General features: G+C 33.3%; 1 protein-coding gene across 5 annotated transcripts in view; it reads left to right on the top strand.

Annotated features, from left to right (window-relative positions):
- The window catches only part of FAM126B (family with sequence similarity 126 member B), a 59,524-nt gene that overhangs the window by 22,324 nt on the left and 18,422 nt on the right, over window positions 1–18,778 (top strand). For 4 of the 5 annotated variants that reach the window (XM_045847684.1, XM_045847681.1, XM_045847683.1 and 1 more), the window contains 6 exons: window positions 453–531; window positions 1,348–1,449; window positions 6,448–6,627; window positions 9,569–9,649; window positions 12,545–12,660; window positions 16,614–16,709. In XM_045847684.1, the coding sequence (XP_045703640.1) occupies window positions 481–531; window positions 1,348–1,449; window positions 6,448–6,627; window positions 9,569–9,649; window positions 12,545–12,660; window positions 16,614–16,709 (626 nt within the window). In that variant the 5' untranslated portion in view covers window positions 453–480. Of the gene's footprint in view, window positions 1–452; window positions 532–1,347; window positions 1,450–2,196; window positions 2,253–6,447; window positions 6,628–9,568; window positions 9,650–12,544; window positions 12,661–16,613; window positions 16,710–18,778 lie in introns of those variants that run through there. The other variant, XM_045847685.1, reaches the window with a different exon arrangement.

The following is an 18,778-nucleotide window of genomic DNA, read 5'->3' as shown; positions in this document are numbered from 1 at the left end:
AGAAATCTGCCTTCTTCAAAGGCTTTATTTTATGTAGTATACATACATTTATAATCAGTTTGCTAAATTTATGACCCTTGATTTTTACCTTTGACATTTATAATCTGTTGCATGGTTTATTCTGTGATGCATAACTTACTCCAGACTGTGCATTGGATAATGGAAGTTCAGTTTCACTCAATAAACTTGTTTTTGCCACCTTAAAGTATAATTGTTGTGTGAAATATAAAAGCATTAGGAAAATAGGTTTCAAATGTACCATTAAAAATAGGATTTCTCTCTTTAAAAAATTTAATTTAACTGAATTTTGTTCTAAAGGTAAGCCTCCTCTTCTAAAGTATATACTAAACGAGTTTCTCCTTTAGTGAAAAGTGCACATCTCTTACCTTTGGTAGTTTCTGTAAATAGTATTGCTCTCCTCAATTCAGTGGGTTTGTTTTTTTTTCTTTCAGAGTTAAGAGTAACAGAAGGTAGAAGAAGATGCTGGGATCTGAACGTGGTGTTGTGGAAGAATGGTTATCAGAATTCAAGGTAAATTGGCTTGGGGATAAGAATGTATCATATGATTCTGTATGTCAGTAATTCAGACAGTGAATGTGTGTTCTTTGGAGAAACTGAAATATTATGACATGAGGTAGAAATGGCAAAATATGAAATAACATTTCTATAACTGCAGCTCTTCAAAAAGTCACTAATGTGAATAATGATTAGAGATAATATGTAAAAATTAAAATAGTTATTAGGATTTTTGAGAGGATATAAATTTTAAACTATTTGAATAAAAGAGGGGAAGCCTCCAAGTTTTAATAAAGCTTAGAAATAGGACTTTTGCCTTATATTTTATTTCCTGTAACTTAAAATCATTCTTTGAGTTGATTGAAAACTATAATTTATGAAAAATATGGAAATGAGGGTTTTGTAAACATAACATAGAAAAATTGGAATATATCCTACACTACATTTTTAGAGTACATTAGGTTAGGATGAGACATTTCAGCAAATCTTAGCATAATATGTGATTTCTAATCATATTTATGGTTGAATAGTTAGAATTATATAGGGTGGAGCAAAAGTAGGTTTACAGTTCTAATACAAATATATAATATAATAATAAATAATAATACAAGAATAAAATCTATGTTTTGTATACTTACAACTGTAAACCTACTTTTGCCCCACCCTGTATATCTTAATTTGTTTTACTAACATTCATGGTTATTTCTTGTATTAATTAATTTTTTCTTAGTTGGCTCTATTACAAATATTTTTAAGGGGAACTCCTTTAAAATAAAGATTCTGACTTCTCAAATATTAAGTTCACTTTTATTTTCCTTTGATGTTTTTTAGGCATTACCTGATACTCAGATCACCAATTATGCAGCTACTTTACATCGGAAAAAAACACTGGTACCAGCCCTCTATAAAGTTATTCAAGATTCAAATAATGAGGTAGGAGAGTTTATGAGAAAAATAACTTCAACACAGTAAAATGAAATATGTGTACTAAAACACATGTATTTAAATTTTGTAGTTTTCCCTACTCTTTTTTTCTCTTTTTTAAAATCCTTCTTAAGGAACTGGAAAACTTTCTTTCTGCTGTTTTTCATTCTGATAGTTGCTTTGGCTTTCCCCATGCCTTTTCTCTTCATATATTTATATGTTTTGGTCAAATTTTTTATTGTCGAGGAGAGTATGTTTTGATTCTTTATCTGAGTGGCCATCACTCAGATTATTTATTTAATTTGAAACTCTTCTCTCTTCCCTGTTCTATAATGTTTTCTTTTCTGGAAGCCAAATTTTAACCATGCACTGGTTAAGTTTTATTTATTTTTAAGTATTGTTTGCAGTTATTTTATTGACAATATAGAACTGTGTATAATCACCTAACCAGTGAACTTAGACTGGTAACATAACATGATACTGCTAGTAAATTTAGCTTGAAAATGATCAGAGAAAGCACTTTTTAACCTAAATAGTGAAGATTTAAAAACTTAGAATAAGAGTGTCCTATTATTCCGTTTTGTCATAAGAGGAAAAAATGCAGCTATTGAATCTATTTGTTAATTTATGCAAAATACACACATTATCTTTGCATTAACACAATAGTATGACACAGTTTTATCACCACTGGATTCATGTATGATTTAAAATGAAAATGAAAGGAACACACAGGAAAGTAGCTTCTTATCTTCCCAGATACAGCCTCCACGAGTGCCTCTGCTGTGTACTGGAGTGAGTTTGAAGAAGTTCAGGTAATCATCTCCTAACCAGCAGCTTAACTTAAAGTGCATCTTCATTTTTGTCCTATCACTAAAAGCTTGCTTATTGACCTCTTTCTTTCCTATCTCCTAAACTTGGATTGGCTCTCAGTTAGACTTGCACCTGTTGCTATTTGTAGCAGCAGTTGCAGGATTCCTTTGCTTTTTTTTTCTCTTGCTGTGCATTTATGAATGTTTTATAACTTTAGATGTGGTAATGTACATATATGCATATCCTTGGTCAGGAGTTTTCAAAATTCTGTTTGAATAATGAATGTGTGTATTCCCCACCCCTTTTTGTACTGTCTTAACATAAACTTTTAAAATTTGTTTTATGCTTTCTCTTTAGATTGTAAGCTCTTCATGGGCAGTTGTCATATATTCTATATTTGCTACTTTCTAGAACCTATTATTTTATCATGTACATAATGAACACTTAATAAATACTGATTAGAAGAATAGTGAAATACAAAATGTGATTCTAAAACGCTGTCATTTTCATTGGGACTCAACAAATGTATAAAAAGTACCAGTTTTCTTTCTTCTGCTATACTCGGAAGCTAGGACATAAAAAAAAAGTTATTCACATTATTTTACTTCAAAATGTTAACGTGTCAGACCTCATCATGGATAGAAATGGAAAAATTACAACTTGAGAGATTCAAGGTTAAAACTCAGCAGTCATTGTAATCAACCAGTTGCCAGAGTGGGTCTGTCTGTCCATTCTTTCTCCTCTCAGGTCATAAAGTTCTAACCATGTGTTCATACTTCAGAAAAATTTTCAGCTCTATAGACTCTCAAAGCAATTCTGGACTTTAGTCCTAGAAGAAAGGCCCTTTTAGTTCTGATTTTGTTATATTCTGAAACATAATCAAATATTTAGTTAATGGGAAGTTATTTCAGAAAAATGTCACATGCCATATGTAATATTATTTGAAACTTAAGACACTCTTATGACAACCATTTTTACTTTAATGGCCATAAAAGTTTTTAAGAAAGTTTTTATTTCCTAGATGTTTAATATTACATATCATGGCCAACTTTACTGCCACTTAAGTTTTAATCTCTAGCTCTGGCTAGTGTAGCTCAGTGGATTGAGCACTGGCCTGTGAACCAAATGGTTGCTGGTTTGATTCCCAGTCAGGGCACATGCCTGGGTTGCAGGCCAGTTTCCCAATAGGGGACACATGAGAGACAACCACACATTGATGTTGCTCTCCCTCCTTTCCCTTCTCTCTAAAAATAAATAAATAAAATCTTTTAAAAAAGTTTTAAGCCCTACACCAACAAATTGTTTTTCTTTTCTTCTTTCCCTCCTTTCAGCTACCTTAATCACTCTAGCAGTTCTTCCACTTCGAGGAGACCTTCGTCTATCTGCACTTTAAATGCAAGACTAACAATCTCTTGCTGTCTTACTTCTTTGGTATACTCTCCCACTGTTCATTTTACACTTCTTTTCTCATACTTTTACACTCCCAACTCATCTTCAGCTTACTTTTTATGTCATTAAAAAAGAATAAGAAAGTAGTTGGGAGCTCTCTTATTTTCCCATTCAAATGTATATACCACTGTACCAGCATCTCTACCCATCCTCTCCTGCCTTTTCTGTTATTCAGTGGATGAAGTATCCCAGGTTGTATCAAAGGCCATCTCTTTCCCTTCAGCCTAGAGCCCATCTTCTCTAGCACCTCAAAGATTAACCCTGCAATTACCTCCTCTCTTCCCTCCATGATTGATTTTTCCTTTTCTGATGAATATGGTAAACAATCATTCTATTTTTTAAAAAGCTTTTTTGTTTTGCCTCATTTTTTATTATCTCTACCATTTTTCTGTCCCTCTTCAGAGGTGAACCTTATAAAGTATTGCTTATTTATAGTCGCTTTCTACTGACCCCTTTTTCTCACCTCACATTCTCTCTTTAACCCAAATTGGGCTTCAGTCTCCATTTTTCCACCCAAACTGTCTCAGTGTGTTCATCAGATAGCCTGTGTCTTAGTAATTATCACATCAAACTGTTTGCTAAATTTGGGTGTCAGTTATTCTTAAGCTTTTTTTTAGCCAGAGGATAATATAATGACTTGAACACCTTTTGATGTGGGTGATAGTGTCACTTAGGGAAGGTCAGCATCATTTATGATACTAAAAGTTTAGAACACAATAGTCTGATACATACTCTTAGAATTAAAGATTTTTTAAGAGATAGCATTGGCAAGTTTTTGACAATCAAATTTTGCAGTGTTATTTCATTAAAAGTTACTGGATTGCCAGCCACCCCTCTTCCACTTTTTAAAAAAGAGTGATAATTTTTCTCACTCTATATTTCTTTGTTATGCTTAATTAAAATATAGTCTCCTACATGCCAGTGCAGTTCTCGTTACTGAGGAAGGGAAGTTAAGATCCTTATAACATGAACAAATCATAATTGTTCCATGGATAATAACATTTAGAGAAGGCAATTTTAGAGTCTTTTACAAAGAGGAAAGTCAATTTAAAACCTGTATATATTTTTCAATAAATAATGAGAGCAATGCTCTTTAATGTCCTAAAAGACCAAATATTATTGTTAGTACTTTAAAAAGATGCCAGTAATTGACCATTTTCAAAAGTTTATGACTTCATTATTGACACTATGTGGAATATACTATTTGTAATTAAACAGCTCTCACCTCCTACTCTACCTTGACTCTAATAAAAGAAATGGTATGTTAGGAACATCAGCTTGGTGTTGGGAGACCTGAATTATAGTGTCTTTCTCCACCACTAACTTCTGTGACTTGGGCAAATTGTATGATTTAGACTTAATTGTAACAGGAAAGCTGAAATGTTTTTTAAGACTTTGAATGTAGTGATAGTAATTTCACATAAAAGGGTTAGAAGTTACTAGACTAGGATGTGTGTGTATAAACTTTTTTACCTGTAGAGTTGTTCCTTAACTCATCTAAATATATAACATGTACAATCAACATAGAATTTGTTGACTTTTAATTTACAGTTGTGAAAATAATGACTTTATTCTAGAGTGTTAGATTATTACAGATATATAACTATTTCTAACAGATTTCCAAATGTATATGTATTACATTTTAAAAGTAATTTTTATAAAGTTAAATTTTATAAGTTTAAATTTTAAAAGTTATAATTTCTTGTCAGTGTTTTGCCTGCATTTTGAAATCATACTTCTGTTTAGTCTGCAGTTATTCCAACAAAACTATTCTAAGTTGGCAGTACATGTTTAGAGAAAGGGGGAAGATTTATTTAAACTCATTTTTTTCGGCTTTCAAGGTTATGAAGTACCTCATGAGTCATGTTGTGTGATATCATATGAAGAATTACCCAATTAAATATTAGAAAAACTGTTTCTGTATAATTTCTTCCTTTTCAAAATGTTTCAAATAAATACAATTCGTAGAATTTGTCAGTTTCAAACATAAAAGTAATCTGTTTTATTTTACATATTAGCTAGCATTAATTTAAAATACTAGCTAGCATTTTGGATATCCAAATATTATATACCAAAAAAAAAACCCTTTCTCTATTGAGTGGTATATAATTTGTTTAAATCATACTCTTAAGTCAATATTTAAAGTTTATTTTCAACAAGATAATTTGAAATTATTTTCTTCCAATAGAAACTTTTAAAAATGGGGTATAAGCCTGACTGGTGCAACTCAGTGGATTGAAGGCCACCTTTGAACCAAAGGGTTGCTGGATCGATTCCCACTCAGGGCACATGCCTGGGTTGCAGGCCAGGCCCCAGTAGGGAGTGTGTGAGAGGCAACCACACATTGATTTTTCTCTCCCTCTCTTTCTCCCTCCCTTCCCCTCTCTCTAAAAATAAATAAATAAAATCTTTTTTAAAAATGGGGGATAAGTACGGGTTGGTAAGAAAAGGGAGCTCATTAAATATAAGTGTAGTACATTGGTTAAAGAACTAATTATCTAATAATTTGATAGTACAGTGTATTAAAAGTTATGTTGATATTAAATGGACACAAAGTACTTTTGATAGTATATTGGTCAGTTTAATATGTAGTCTCCATACATAGAGATTAAGGTTTTCATTGCATTGATTCAAAATATGCAAGAATTAATGTTGAGAATTTAGTTTGAAAACATATATGTGCCTTTAATAAAATACAGTTATAGCCAAAAGAATGGAAATAACTAATGCACTTCATTTTTCTTTTAGCTCCTGGAGCCTGTCTGCCATCAGCTGTTTGAACTCTATCGTAGCTCTGAAGTTCGACTTAAGAGATTCACACTGCAGTTCTTGCCAGAGTTGATGTGGGTGTATTTACGGCTCACAGTTAGCCGAGACAGACAAAGTAATGGTTGCATTGAAGCACTTCTGTTAGGAATTTATAATTTGGTAAGTTGAAAATGATAATTTGGGGTTTTTTTTAAGTTCTCTGAACCAATACTTAAGGAATATTTAGAGAAAAAAATTGAAATATCTACTGAATACTCTATTTGAGTTAATTAAATGGAGTACAGAGGTGCTTAGTAAGTAATTGCTGATAATATGTTTTATAAAATAGGTACAACTATTATAAATGATAGCATTGTTAACATGTTATGACATTGCTTGAAGTTATTTTACTTGACCATTATTTATAAATGCTGTGCATTTAAACTTGTTCAAATTTGTTTTTAATAATTATTTGATAATGTATTATGTCTCTGATACTACGTTGTTTATGAAACTTTTTTCAGAGGAAATCTTAAGTACCGTAAACATTATTCTTCTGTTTTATTTCTCATGGTGCCTATTTTAGAACATTGGTATTGAAACTGCCCTTTGAAGTCTTATATTTTGTGTATTCAGTATTCCTTATAAACAAACACTCCACATAATAAATAAAGGTTTTTAATTGAGCCCTGGCCAGGTGGCCAGTTGGTTGAAGCATCATATAGTTGAGAGGTAATAAAGCACCTCATAAAATATTGAGTCTCACAGTAAATAATATTCCTCTGCACCAGTGCTTGCTCCTCTAAGTGTTATCCCTTAAAAATCATTATAAAACAGCCCTGGCTGGTGTGGCTCAGTGGATTGATTGCAGGCCTACAAACCAAAGGGTTGCTGGTTCAATTCCCAGTCAGGCCATATGTCTGGGTTGCAGGCCAAGTCCTCAGTAGGGGGTGCATGAGAGGCAACCACACATTGATGTTACTCTCCCTCTTGTTCTCCCTCCCTTCCCCTCTCTCTAAAAATAATTAAATAAAATCTTTTAAAAAAATAATTAGAAAACATCTCCATCACTAGGACATATATCTGAAGAATGGAGCATGCATGACCTTTGGAGTCACTTTATATTTTGTTTAAAACCAGGCCCTGCCACTTGTTAGCTGTTTTAAATTTGGGCAAGTTACTTAATATTTTGACTTCAGTTGCCTCCTCTGTAAAGCAGAAATAAAACATTGTTGTAGGATTAAAAACAATTAGAAAAATCCAACATCATGCCTGTGGTGTTTGATAAATGTTTATCATTATTTGCAGTAGTATCAAATTGAAGGTGAGTTTTTAAAATAAAAAGCTGTTCTAGGTATAAAATTCTCTATTTTGCTAATTTTTCTGATTGTTTTTTTATTTAAATCATTAAATTTGTTTCATATATCACTGTGTCTTCTCTAGTGCTTAGCACAGGTTACTTAGTAAATGTTTGTTGATTTAATCATTGAATTTAGTGTTTTAGATTATGTTTACCATTATGCTGACATTTTTATTAATTTGATTAATGTAATATTCAGTAGTGGGACAAATGAACCAAAAATATTTTGTATAGTAGAAGGCTTGACAAGTTCTTGACAGTACTTAGTGCTGTGGTTTAATTATCTTTTGGTATCTCAAATAGAGTGATTATTAAAAAAAATGCTCAATTATATGTCAGAAATGTAACCTCAGGATTCTGTCTTTTAATTCATTTGATATCTGTGTTCTGTCTTCTCTGTGGTTCTCATTTTTTCTTATCACACTGGTTTTCTTTTATATATTCATTTCTGTTTTTTCTTTCCCTCCCTAGCACTTGTTTGTTTAAGATAGCCTCAGGAGAGTTTTATATTGCCCTCACCTTAAACAAAGTTCAGAACACTCTTCTCCACAAATACAAATGTACATCAAAAGTATTTGGCTTAATTAAAAATTTATGAGTAAAAATTAAAAATTTTTTGCCTAACTTAATCAACTTCATTCATCTTAGCTAGCATAGACTTTCTGTGAGGCACAATGGCCCACATGTGGTAGTAACTAGTGTGACTACAAAGTAGTTAAATGATCTCTCTAAGGAATTTTTAAACCTTTTTTCCTGCCAGAATTAGAGGTAGGACCATTAATTCACATATAATTAGTACTGTCCTATAACATACAAAACTCAGAAATGAGCCCTATAGGGATGTCCTTCTGGGTTTGTGTTTTGGTGATGGTAGTTGTTTTTGTTGTTGTTTTCTTTCTTTTATGTTGTTTAACTCCTTAGTCTCTCTGTGACCACCTTCCTGCCAGGTCTAGTAAGGACAATCTTCTCTATGAATTGTATGCCCATTATGTATACTAATGTGAGTTGTAAAAGAAACATAGAACTAAAATGAGGCAGTAGAGAAAGGGATTGATGGAGGAGGAGCATTTCATCCCTTTAATTGTGGGTGCCTTAGGCAGGTTTTTATTGATACCTGTAGAAGTTTGGAGGTGCCAGAGACTGTAGAAATGAAGGACACTATTGTCCTATTCAATGAAAGCTAAAGTGCTTTTAAAATTCACAAGAAGTCTCTTCCAGTTCAGTAAGAATTATGTACCTAAATGTGAACTTATTTTTAGTCACTTGGACTAATAGTGGTTATCATGATATGTAGCTTATTTCAAATCATTAGTTTAATTGATGAATAATTGTAGGAGTTATTTTTAGTCAAGAGTCATTCTATGTTAGAATAATTTGTTTTTCTTATTTCAGTAAGTGTGGATCTCTTGGCTAAGGCCTTTAGTTTTAATATAACTCATCTATGTTTCTACTGAAAGATCTAATCGCTTGTACTCTCTCTGACCTGTGTATAAATTTAACATGAAAATTGACGTATGTGCCTGTTGTATTTGATTTACTTTAGTATTACACTCAGATCTCTTAAAGAATAATTCAGCTACCAAAGTGTACAAGTTTGCCAATAGGTTAGCAAAGATACACTAGAGTAGTAATATTTTTTAATATATTACTTTTCTAAAAATTTTCCTCAGTTACCAATGATATATTTGGTAAATTCAGAAAGTATTATTTCTTAAAGTCCTGTGATTATTTCATTATCTTTGTATATTTCTTTAACTATAGGAAATTGCTGATAAAGATGGAAACAATAAAGTTCTGTCTTTTACTATCCCTTCCTTATCTAAGCCTTCAATATACCACGAGGTAAGTAAGATTGAAAAGGTAGAATTATTTAAAATTATACTGAATAAAGATAAAATTCAACTTCTTACTGGAGATAAATATTTCTAAGACATCTTTACTGATATTTACTTCCTAAAAGTAAATGTTTACGATTAGTGATATAAAGTTGAGCTGTTGTCAAGAGAGACAGAAAGTAATTAATGAAACATTTTCCTCTAGTTCTTGTTTATTTCTTTGTATTCTTCAAAGAATATCATTTTCAGTCTTTTTTACTAGTCTTTTTTGAATTTTCAAAAATATTCCTTAATTTTTTTAATTTAAAACACTTTTTATTTTTCAATTACAGTTGACATATGATATTCTTTACTTTAAAAAAAAGTCTTACATATAATTAGAAATCATGTTAGAAAACAATATGATAAATTGTTTAGGTTTTATTATTTTTAGAGAAAATGGCTACTTAGAAGAATTTTATCACTATAATTTTATTTCCATTTGAAGGACTCTAATTGATGCAATCTAAAGCTGTTCATTAACATTACACTTTTTTAAAAGATTTTATTTATTTATTTATTTATTTTTAAGATTTTATTTATTTTTAGAGAGAGGGAAGGGAAGGAGAAAGAAGGAAAAAAACATCAATGTGTGGTTACCTTTCACGTAACCCTTATCAGGGACATGGCCTGCAACCCACGCATGTGCCCTGACCGGGAATCAAACCAGCAACCTTTGGTTTGCAGGCCAGCACTGAATCCACTGAACCATACCAGCCAGGGCAGAAAGTGGCATATAATTTTTAGACTACTCATAAAGTTTCTTTAAATGCTTTCCTCATGACTTTATGCACTAAAAGCCCCTAGAGACCAGAAGCTTAATTCATAACATATATTGTTCAAGAGAAGATGCAGAAGGAGTTCAGCTCAACAGGAGTCATCTACCTACATGACAATCAGTGTTTTCACATTGTTCAACCAAATAATATAAGCAAAAATCAGAAGTGTAACATTAGCCCTGGCTAGTGTGGCTCAGTAGATTGAGCACCATCCTGCAAACCAAAAGAATACTGGTTCAGCTCCCAGACAGGTCAGCTCCCAGACAGCTACCAGGTCCCCAGTAGGGGGTGTGTGAGGCAACCACACATTGATGCTTCTCTCTCTTCCCCTCTCTCTAAAAATAAATAAATAAACATCTTTTTAAAAAAATTGTATGCCATTTTCTTGTCAACAATCAGTGTCCTCTTGTCTTATAGCTCTATGCAGCTATTTTTTTTTCCATAATAAAGCCCTCTGGGACTTCGTTTTGTGTTGGAAATAGAGTGCCTCTTATTTAGCCAGGACTAACACAAAATAGCTAGCACAGAATATTTCTGAGTAATTTAATTTTAATTAAGTTCTGTGTATCATATTATGAAATAAAATGGAGGATAGTAAAACATTTATAAATGGATGGTTCTTCTAACTGTAGAAACATGAAGTCAATTATGTCACTTTTAAAGAGACATTTGATCATAGCCTTCAATATTGTTTGTGTTTTATAATTAGAACTCTCTGCATCTTGCTATCTTCATTGTAGAATGAGATTGATGGGAGTACTTACCTACCTGAAGTTAGTAAAACTTCATAGTTTGACTGTGCAGTCCCCAAGACTGCTTGTTTTCTAGAACAGGGGTCCCCAATCTCTGGGCTGCAGACCAGTACCAATCCGGGTTTGTTAGGGATTGGGCCGCACAGTAGGAGGTGAGCTTGAATGTAATGCAGTTGAATCATTCTGAAACCATGCCCCCCAACCTGGTTTGTGGAAAAATGTCTTCCATTGAACCAGTCCTTGGTGCCAAAAAAGTTGGGGACCACTGTTGTAGAGAACAAACAAAATTGATGTATTTGTAACCTTTAGTCTTTTTAGCAACTATTCTTATCTGTGCCCTAAATACAGATTTATTTCATAATCTTTCAAAAATTAAATCAGTATATTTTCAGTATAATTTTCAAAAAGAGCTGTAGAGTTCTGGCCGGGTAGTTCAGTTGGTTAGAATGTTGTTACAACATGCCAAGGTTGCAGGTTCCATCCCTAGTCAGGGCACATAAAAGAATCAACCAATGAATGCATAAGTAAGTGGAACAACAAATCAATGTTTCTGACTCTCTCTCTCCCCCCCTTTTCTTCATCTCTCTCTAAAAAGTAAATAAATAAACAAACAAACAGATATCTAGATAGATTGATAGCTATAGAATAGAAAGGACCCAAAAATCCCCGGAATTATCTTCTGGACAGTGGGTCCCTTGTAGTACAGGCCTCCCCCACTAGGTGAGTGTTCTAGGAACCCATCTGTATCAGTGTACCAGCTGACATTGTTGTAAGAGGCTGCATTCAGTTTCAGTGAATTTTTTTTGAAGACTCTTTCAACTCATTTGTCCATTTCATGACAGGTGATTTATGAGTGCACCTGCCCACACCACGCTGCATGTTCAGCAGTTTTTGACCCTATTTGCATGATCTTGCCCCATGTGACTTTTTTTTTGTTTCCTTGGATTAAAAAAAAAAAGTCTTCAAAGGGAAATGTTTTGCCGATGTGGAAGAGGTGAGACAAAAAATAACAGAAGCACTAAAAGGTGTCAAAATCAATGAGCTCAGAATCTGAGCAGTGGGAAAAATGTCTCCACAGGTGTATTGCATCAAATGGGTAGTATTTTGAAGGTGACTGGAAGTTTAAACATATAAGAATAAATACACAATTTTTGACAAATAAATTCCAGTGTTTGGGGGTCACTGCTCGTATAATTGAAAAGTAGAAAGGGTTTTTTAAAAAAAGAAATGGTCTGAAACTGCCTTTTGTTGAAACAAAATTAAATATCATTATTTGATACATACTTTTTGTTCATTTTAGAGACAGTCTCATACTTTACCTTATTTTTATAGCCCTCAACAATTGGATCCATGGCTTTGACAGAAGGGGCATTGTGTCAGCATGATCTCATCAGGGTTGTTTATAGTGATCTTCATCCTCAGAGGGAAACATTCACTGCGCAAAACCGGTAATGGTCAAAACTGTAGAGAGCAATAACTGTTAATTTATGCTTAATAGTTAACTCTAATTACTTTGGTTCAAGTTTGATGTGAGAAGAGGCAAAATGTTAAATATGTGATACTAGTGAATACATCATAGCAGTAAAATACCCATCCATCCAATGCTTGGTACTGTGTTATGGTCATCTTGTGTAAAGCAATGGAAAACCTAAAAGTGTAGGCATGAAGTCAGCCAAACTTAGAAGCTTGCCCTCAGGGGCAGGTTATCTACTCTCTACACCTTGCTCTTTTCATTGTTGAATGGGTTAATGAGAGTACCTACCTACTTGAAATTAGACAGACTGCAAAGTTTGAATGCATAGTCCACAAGAATACCCTCACGTCTGATAGCAATTACAAGGTTGGGTGGGGCATTCCTGAAATTACCCTATTACTCTTAGGTTTGATAACTCACTAGAAGGACTCACAAAACTCAATGAATGAAAGCTGTTATTTTTAGAGTTATAGTTTATTTCAAGGAAAGGGTAGAAATTGAAATCAGCCATGTCCTCACCAACACTTATTTTTTCTTCTTTTTTATTATAGCCCTCTTACCCCTAAGTAAAGAGTGATATCTCATTGTGCTATTGTTTTGTTTTTGCATTTGTTTTAATTTTTTTGTACAGTCAACTATATCAGGAATATACACACTCATATATATATATATATATATATGTATGTATTTCAAAGTTAAATATGCTCTAATTCTACACAGTTTATTATAAAATAACTGCATTCACCAGCTCCGTCTCCCATGTCTTCTTTCCCAAATGTAATGCCTTTCAACAAAGGTTCTCAACCAGAGCAGATCTGGACCCATCACTCCTGCCCCAGGAACACTTGGCAATGTCTGGAGACTTTTGAGATTATCACAACTGGGTTGAGGAGGGGCTACTATAGGTATCTCATGTGTAGAAGTTAGGGATGTTGCTGAACATTCCACAATACCTTGGTCAACCTGCCACAACAAACACTTATCTAACCCAAAATGCCAATAGTGCTGAAGTTAAAAATCTTGCTTTCAGCTGACTCTCTTAATATTTATCTCCACATCTTTGAGTAACTTGCTAATTCTTAGTTTTTCTATTGTAGACATTTATTAACATATCTCTAAGAAAGACAATGATTTAGTTCATTACCTTTCTTATTCCCCTATATTTTCAAGGTAATTATGTTGTAATTGTGGGGAATTCATTATTCAGATTTTTCATTATTATGAATGGCCATGGTTCATTCAGAGCTAGCTATTCAATGCTGAGCTTTGTGATTAACTGGTTACTTTTCCTTTCCTTTATGCCTTTTTTATTTTCCTTGTAGTTCATAATTGTTTTTTTTTCTTTGTTTATTATGTGCTTTGTAATCCAATCCCTGCAAATTCTCTATCTACTCTCATAATTTCCTTTCAAGTCTTCATTCACATTGATCATTCTCTCAGTTTTATTTTCCTGAAAAGGGAGCTCCTAGAGTCTTTTTACTTACTCCAGTCTGGGCTGTGTTACCCTCTTTGCTTGGTACACACTTATCTTGGCATCTCCTTCCTTCTTATGCTGGAAATTCCCTTTGTCTTTTTCCTGCGTGGATCTACTGTTGGTTGTACCCTAGACTCTCCTTCTTTGTTCCTGGTGTTCTGAAATTCCACTGTGATATTGCTTGGGGTGGGTTTATTTCCTCCATTGTGCTGAGTACTGAGTGGACTCCTTTGATTTTGAAATTTATGTCTCTGAGGCTGAGAAATTTTTCGAATTATTTTTATTAATTAGTTTGGCCTGTCCATTTTATCTGGTCTTTTATTATCTATCTTCTGGAACTTTTATTATTTGGATGTTGAAACTCCTGGAGTGGTCTTCTCTCCTATTTGCCATCTCTTTTTTCTTCTGTTTTAATTTATTTACATCCTCAACTTCATTCATTGGTTCTTTTTTGTGTGTGTGAGTTTTTAATTTCTGCAATTATTTTGCATATCTAAAAGTTTTTCTTGTTTTCTGAATGGTTTTTAAAATAGATTCTGGTTTTGCTTTGCTGGGCATTTTTTTGTGTGGAAACATCTCAAATTTTTGAGAAAATTAATGGTAATTTGCTTTTGTTCAAAGGTTTTTCTCTTTGTATATTATGTTTCCTTCAAATTATACTTTTTTTCTACTTTCTTATTTTTGATCTTGTTTTCATGTTAGTGGATTTCCTCAGGTATCTTTTCTCTCCCTTAAATTTAAATGTAGGGGAAAGGTTGAGAAGCTTTTACCATGTTAATAGGGCTGGTTGACCATGAACTTCACAACTGCTCTCTGGGCCATTCACTTGGGGAATTTTCTAAGTCCGTATCTTTAAATCTTTCTTCTTAGGGTGGTGAAACTCCTTAGAGAAAACTCTTGTAGTCTGTTAACTAGAGGGCTAGCTGCCGGCACTCTGGTGGCCAGGTGGGGAAGGAGAGCATGAGGTCCCGATTTCGAATAAGGTGTGTTTCACTTAATACTGCTTTTTTCAGTATGGTCTCTTTCCCCTCCAACCCCCACCCCAAGCCACAGTTGTGCCTGGTGGTTTCTAGGTAGAAGTTTCCTTTTTATCCTTTCAGAAAAAAATTTTTAAATTTCAGAAAATAAATATTCAGTAAACCAAACGATATAGGGAAGAAGGGACCTGAACATGACTGCTTCTGAGTCAGACTTTCAACTCAGTTTTTTTTAACATTTTTTGTTGTTGTTCAAGTACAGTTTTCTGCCTTTTCCCCCACCCTTCCCCTCAACCCAGTTTTTAGCTTTTCATTTTGAAATAATTTCAGACTTGCAAAAATGGTACAAATAGTTTCAATATACTCTTCACCAGCTATGTATGGGAAGCTTTTTAGAAGCACAAATTCCCTAGGGTTCTGCCCACAGAGATTGTAATGGGTCAGTCTGGGTTGAGACACAATAATGTATTTTTCCAAAAGGTCTTTAAATAACTATAATGTGCATTCAGGTTTAGGAGCCACTTTCTTAGACATTGTGTATATTAGGAAGTCATTCATGTATTCATTCAATAAATATTTATTATAATATCATAATGTATTAGACACTGTGTTGGATACTAGAGATAGAGATGATAAATCAAGGTCTCTACCCTAAAGTTGTTTATTACCAAATGGGTAAAACAGAGATAAAGACAGAGAATTATGATTTAGTGGAATAAATGCTGTATTAGAGCTACACAGATAAGGGAATACTGTATTTTGCTGAGTATAATGCACACCCACATTTTTGTGAGCACTATACACGGGCTTATCATGCACATGCTATGTAATCATTATATTCATGTATAATAAACATCCTTATTTTTTCCTCAAAAATTTGGGCAAAAAGTGAGCATTATACATGGCAAAAAATGGTAGTTTCCTTTAGCTAGGGGAATTAGGAACAGCTTCATGTCTAGGGTAAAAATTTGAGCTAGGACTTGAAACCTTAGCAGGAGTTTCCAAAGTATGTTCTAGTAAGAACAGCAAGCATAGAAGCAAGTTGTTATGAAAGGCTATGGCATATTCGTGGAGTGGTAAGAAGATCTATGTAATGTGGTAGTCAGCGGAGGGAGGGTAAGGTTGGAGAGGGAGGTTGACGGCCAATTGTAAAGGGCCTTGTATGCCATGGTGAGTTTGCATTTCATCGTTCAGTCAGTAGGAAAGTGGACTGATATAGATAGGGGAGTCAACTGTTCAACCATGATGGTTTATTTCTTGAGGAAAAAAATATAGGTGACAGCAAGAGATATAACCTTTAAAAAGGAAAATGGAAATGGAAAGCATTGAGGAAGAGACTAATAATCAGACTAAGAAATCATGAAAGTCAATCTTAAGGCATTGTTGTTATAACCGTCCAATGAAGAAATCATTTACTAGAGTCTCTAGTAGAAGTGATTGTTTATAGTCCTTTCCCCTTGTTTTTGTTTTTTCTAGGTTTGAAGTCCTGAGTTTTCTCATGTTGTGTTACAATTCTGCTATTGTGTATATGCCTGCTTCATCTTATCAATCTCTTTGTCGGATGGGCTCCAGGTGAGAGTAATAATTGTCATTACCCTTCATATTTATTTATTTGACAAATATTTATTGAGCATATTCTCTGTGGTAAGCACTGTTATAACTTCTGATGACATAGCAGTGAATAAAACTCATGGAGCTTATATTCCTGTAGGAATCCTTATTATCTTATGTATCAGGACTTCTTGAAAATATTTCAGCATTAAAAAAGTATTTTTAGTCTGAACATCAAGTTCAGACAAGGTGTCTTAAGTTTAGGGTGGTTTAGTGATATACCAATTTTCATATGTAAAGGAAGTCTTAAGAAATGTAAACTGGTTTCTTTATTTCACAAATAACTATCACTGCTTTGTATAAGAAAATTAGTTGTAGTATTTGTGTTTTGTACTTTTTACTAAAGCAAAATTTTTAATACTTTTGACAGATCTGGGCTGAAATATCCACTATAGAAAGACAATTTAAGTAATAGAAATCAGTTTGGAGATGGTGGACATTTAGAGTCACAGAATTTTAGTTACAGAAGGAATCCTGAGTTCATCTTGTTCAACTTATTTTTACTTGAGGAAACTGAGCCCCCCAAAGTGTTAAATACTATATTAGTTTTCTATTGCTTCATGACAAATTACCACAAACTTAGCACTTTAAAACAGCACACCTTTATTATTTTATAGTTTCAGTGTGTCAGGAGTCATGACTTGGTTCCTTTGCTTAGGGGGTCTACAAAGCTGCAGTTACGACATTGGCTAGATTTGCAGTCTTATCTAGGCTTGATTGAGGAATTACACACTTTTGTTGACAGAATTCAGTTCCTATAGTTGTAGGACTGAGTGCTTCAGTTTCTTGTTGGCTGTCCGCTAAAGACCAATCTTAGTTCTTTGTCATGTGGGCCTCTCAACATAGCCTACCTATAACATGGCAGCTTACTTCTTCAAAGTAGAAGAAAGAGCTGCACTACATTCTTAAATAACATAATCAAGTACACATAATCATGGAAATCATATTACCTTTCTCATGTTTTATTGGTTAGAAGCAAATCACAGGTCCCACCCACACTCAAGAAGAGAAAATGACAGAGGGCCTGAATGCCAGGAAGGAGAGATCATAGAGGTCCCAGCCCCCAAGGGAGTCTGTTCACCACAAATTCTTTGTTCATGTTCATGTTATTGTGTTACTGGGAAGAGAGTGTGATGCTGTTGATAATAAAATTAAAATTTGCTAATTGGAGGAAGGCCAATCCAAATTAGCTGTGTTTGATTTTATGGATGATCTTAAAATAAGTATATTATTTTCACTTGCCTGTAATAACATGATTAATGACTAACAAAGTTCTTGTCTCTGACCTAGATGCTGTTATCAAGAGAATATACTGTTTAAGCACTTACTGCCTATCTACAGATAAACTTATTTATAAGTTACTATCTTTGGTTTACTAAAACAAACTGCTGAATCTTTAATTGGCAACACTATTGTGGCATTTAAGAAAAGTTTCCTAAGAACAGAAGTGATGGCAGAGTTTAATGGTCCTCAAACTTTTGTTCACATATCCTCTAAATAATTTTGAAAAACTGTATACCCCTTGTATATTTTTAAGTTAACATTTAAATTTTTTCATCCTATCTTAAATAGTAGAAATTGATATTATTTCTAATATGTAAATATTGACATTATAAGACAACTAGTGGTTGGGACAACTAGTGGTTGGGTCAAATGTGTATAACATGAATATTGCAGTGATCTAATGCTCACTGCATCCATTTGAGGAATAACTGAACAAGCTTTTCTTTAATACTCTGACATTGTAGAAGGTGGGGCAAAAGTAGGTTTACAGTTGTGAGTATATGAAGCACAATTTATTCTTGTATTATTATTTATTAATTATTGTATTACTTTCCATACAAACAACTGTAAATTTACTTTTGCCCCACCCTTTATTATTCATTCCCTTCCTGAAATTGAATTTCTATTATATTTTACCCATGTATTTTATAGTAATATAATGCTGTTTTATACTTATAAGTCTTTTATTGATCACCTAATTATACATCTCTGCTAAAAACATGTGTATATATAAACTGAAATTTGAA

This window comes from Phyllostomus hastatus, unplaced genomic scaffold (genome assembly GCF_019186645.2).
Source record: "Phyllostomus hastatus isolate PE091 unplaced genomic scaffold, TTU_PhHast_1.1 phas_contig_57, whole genome shotgun sequence".
NCBI classification, from domain to species: Eukaryota; Metazoa; Chordata; class Mammalia; order Chiroptera; family Phyllostomidae; genus Phyllostomus; species Phyllostomus hastatus.
This window is presented reverse-complemented; position numbering and strand designations above follow the sequence as displayed.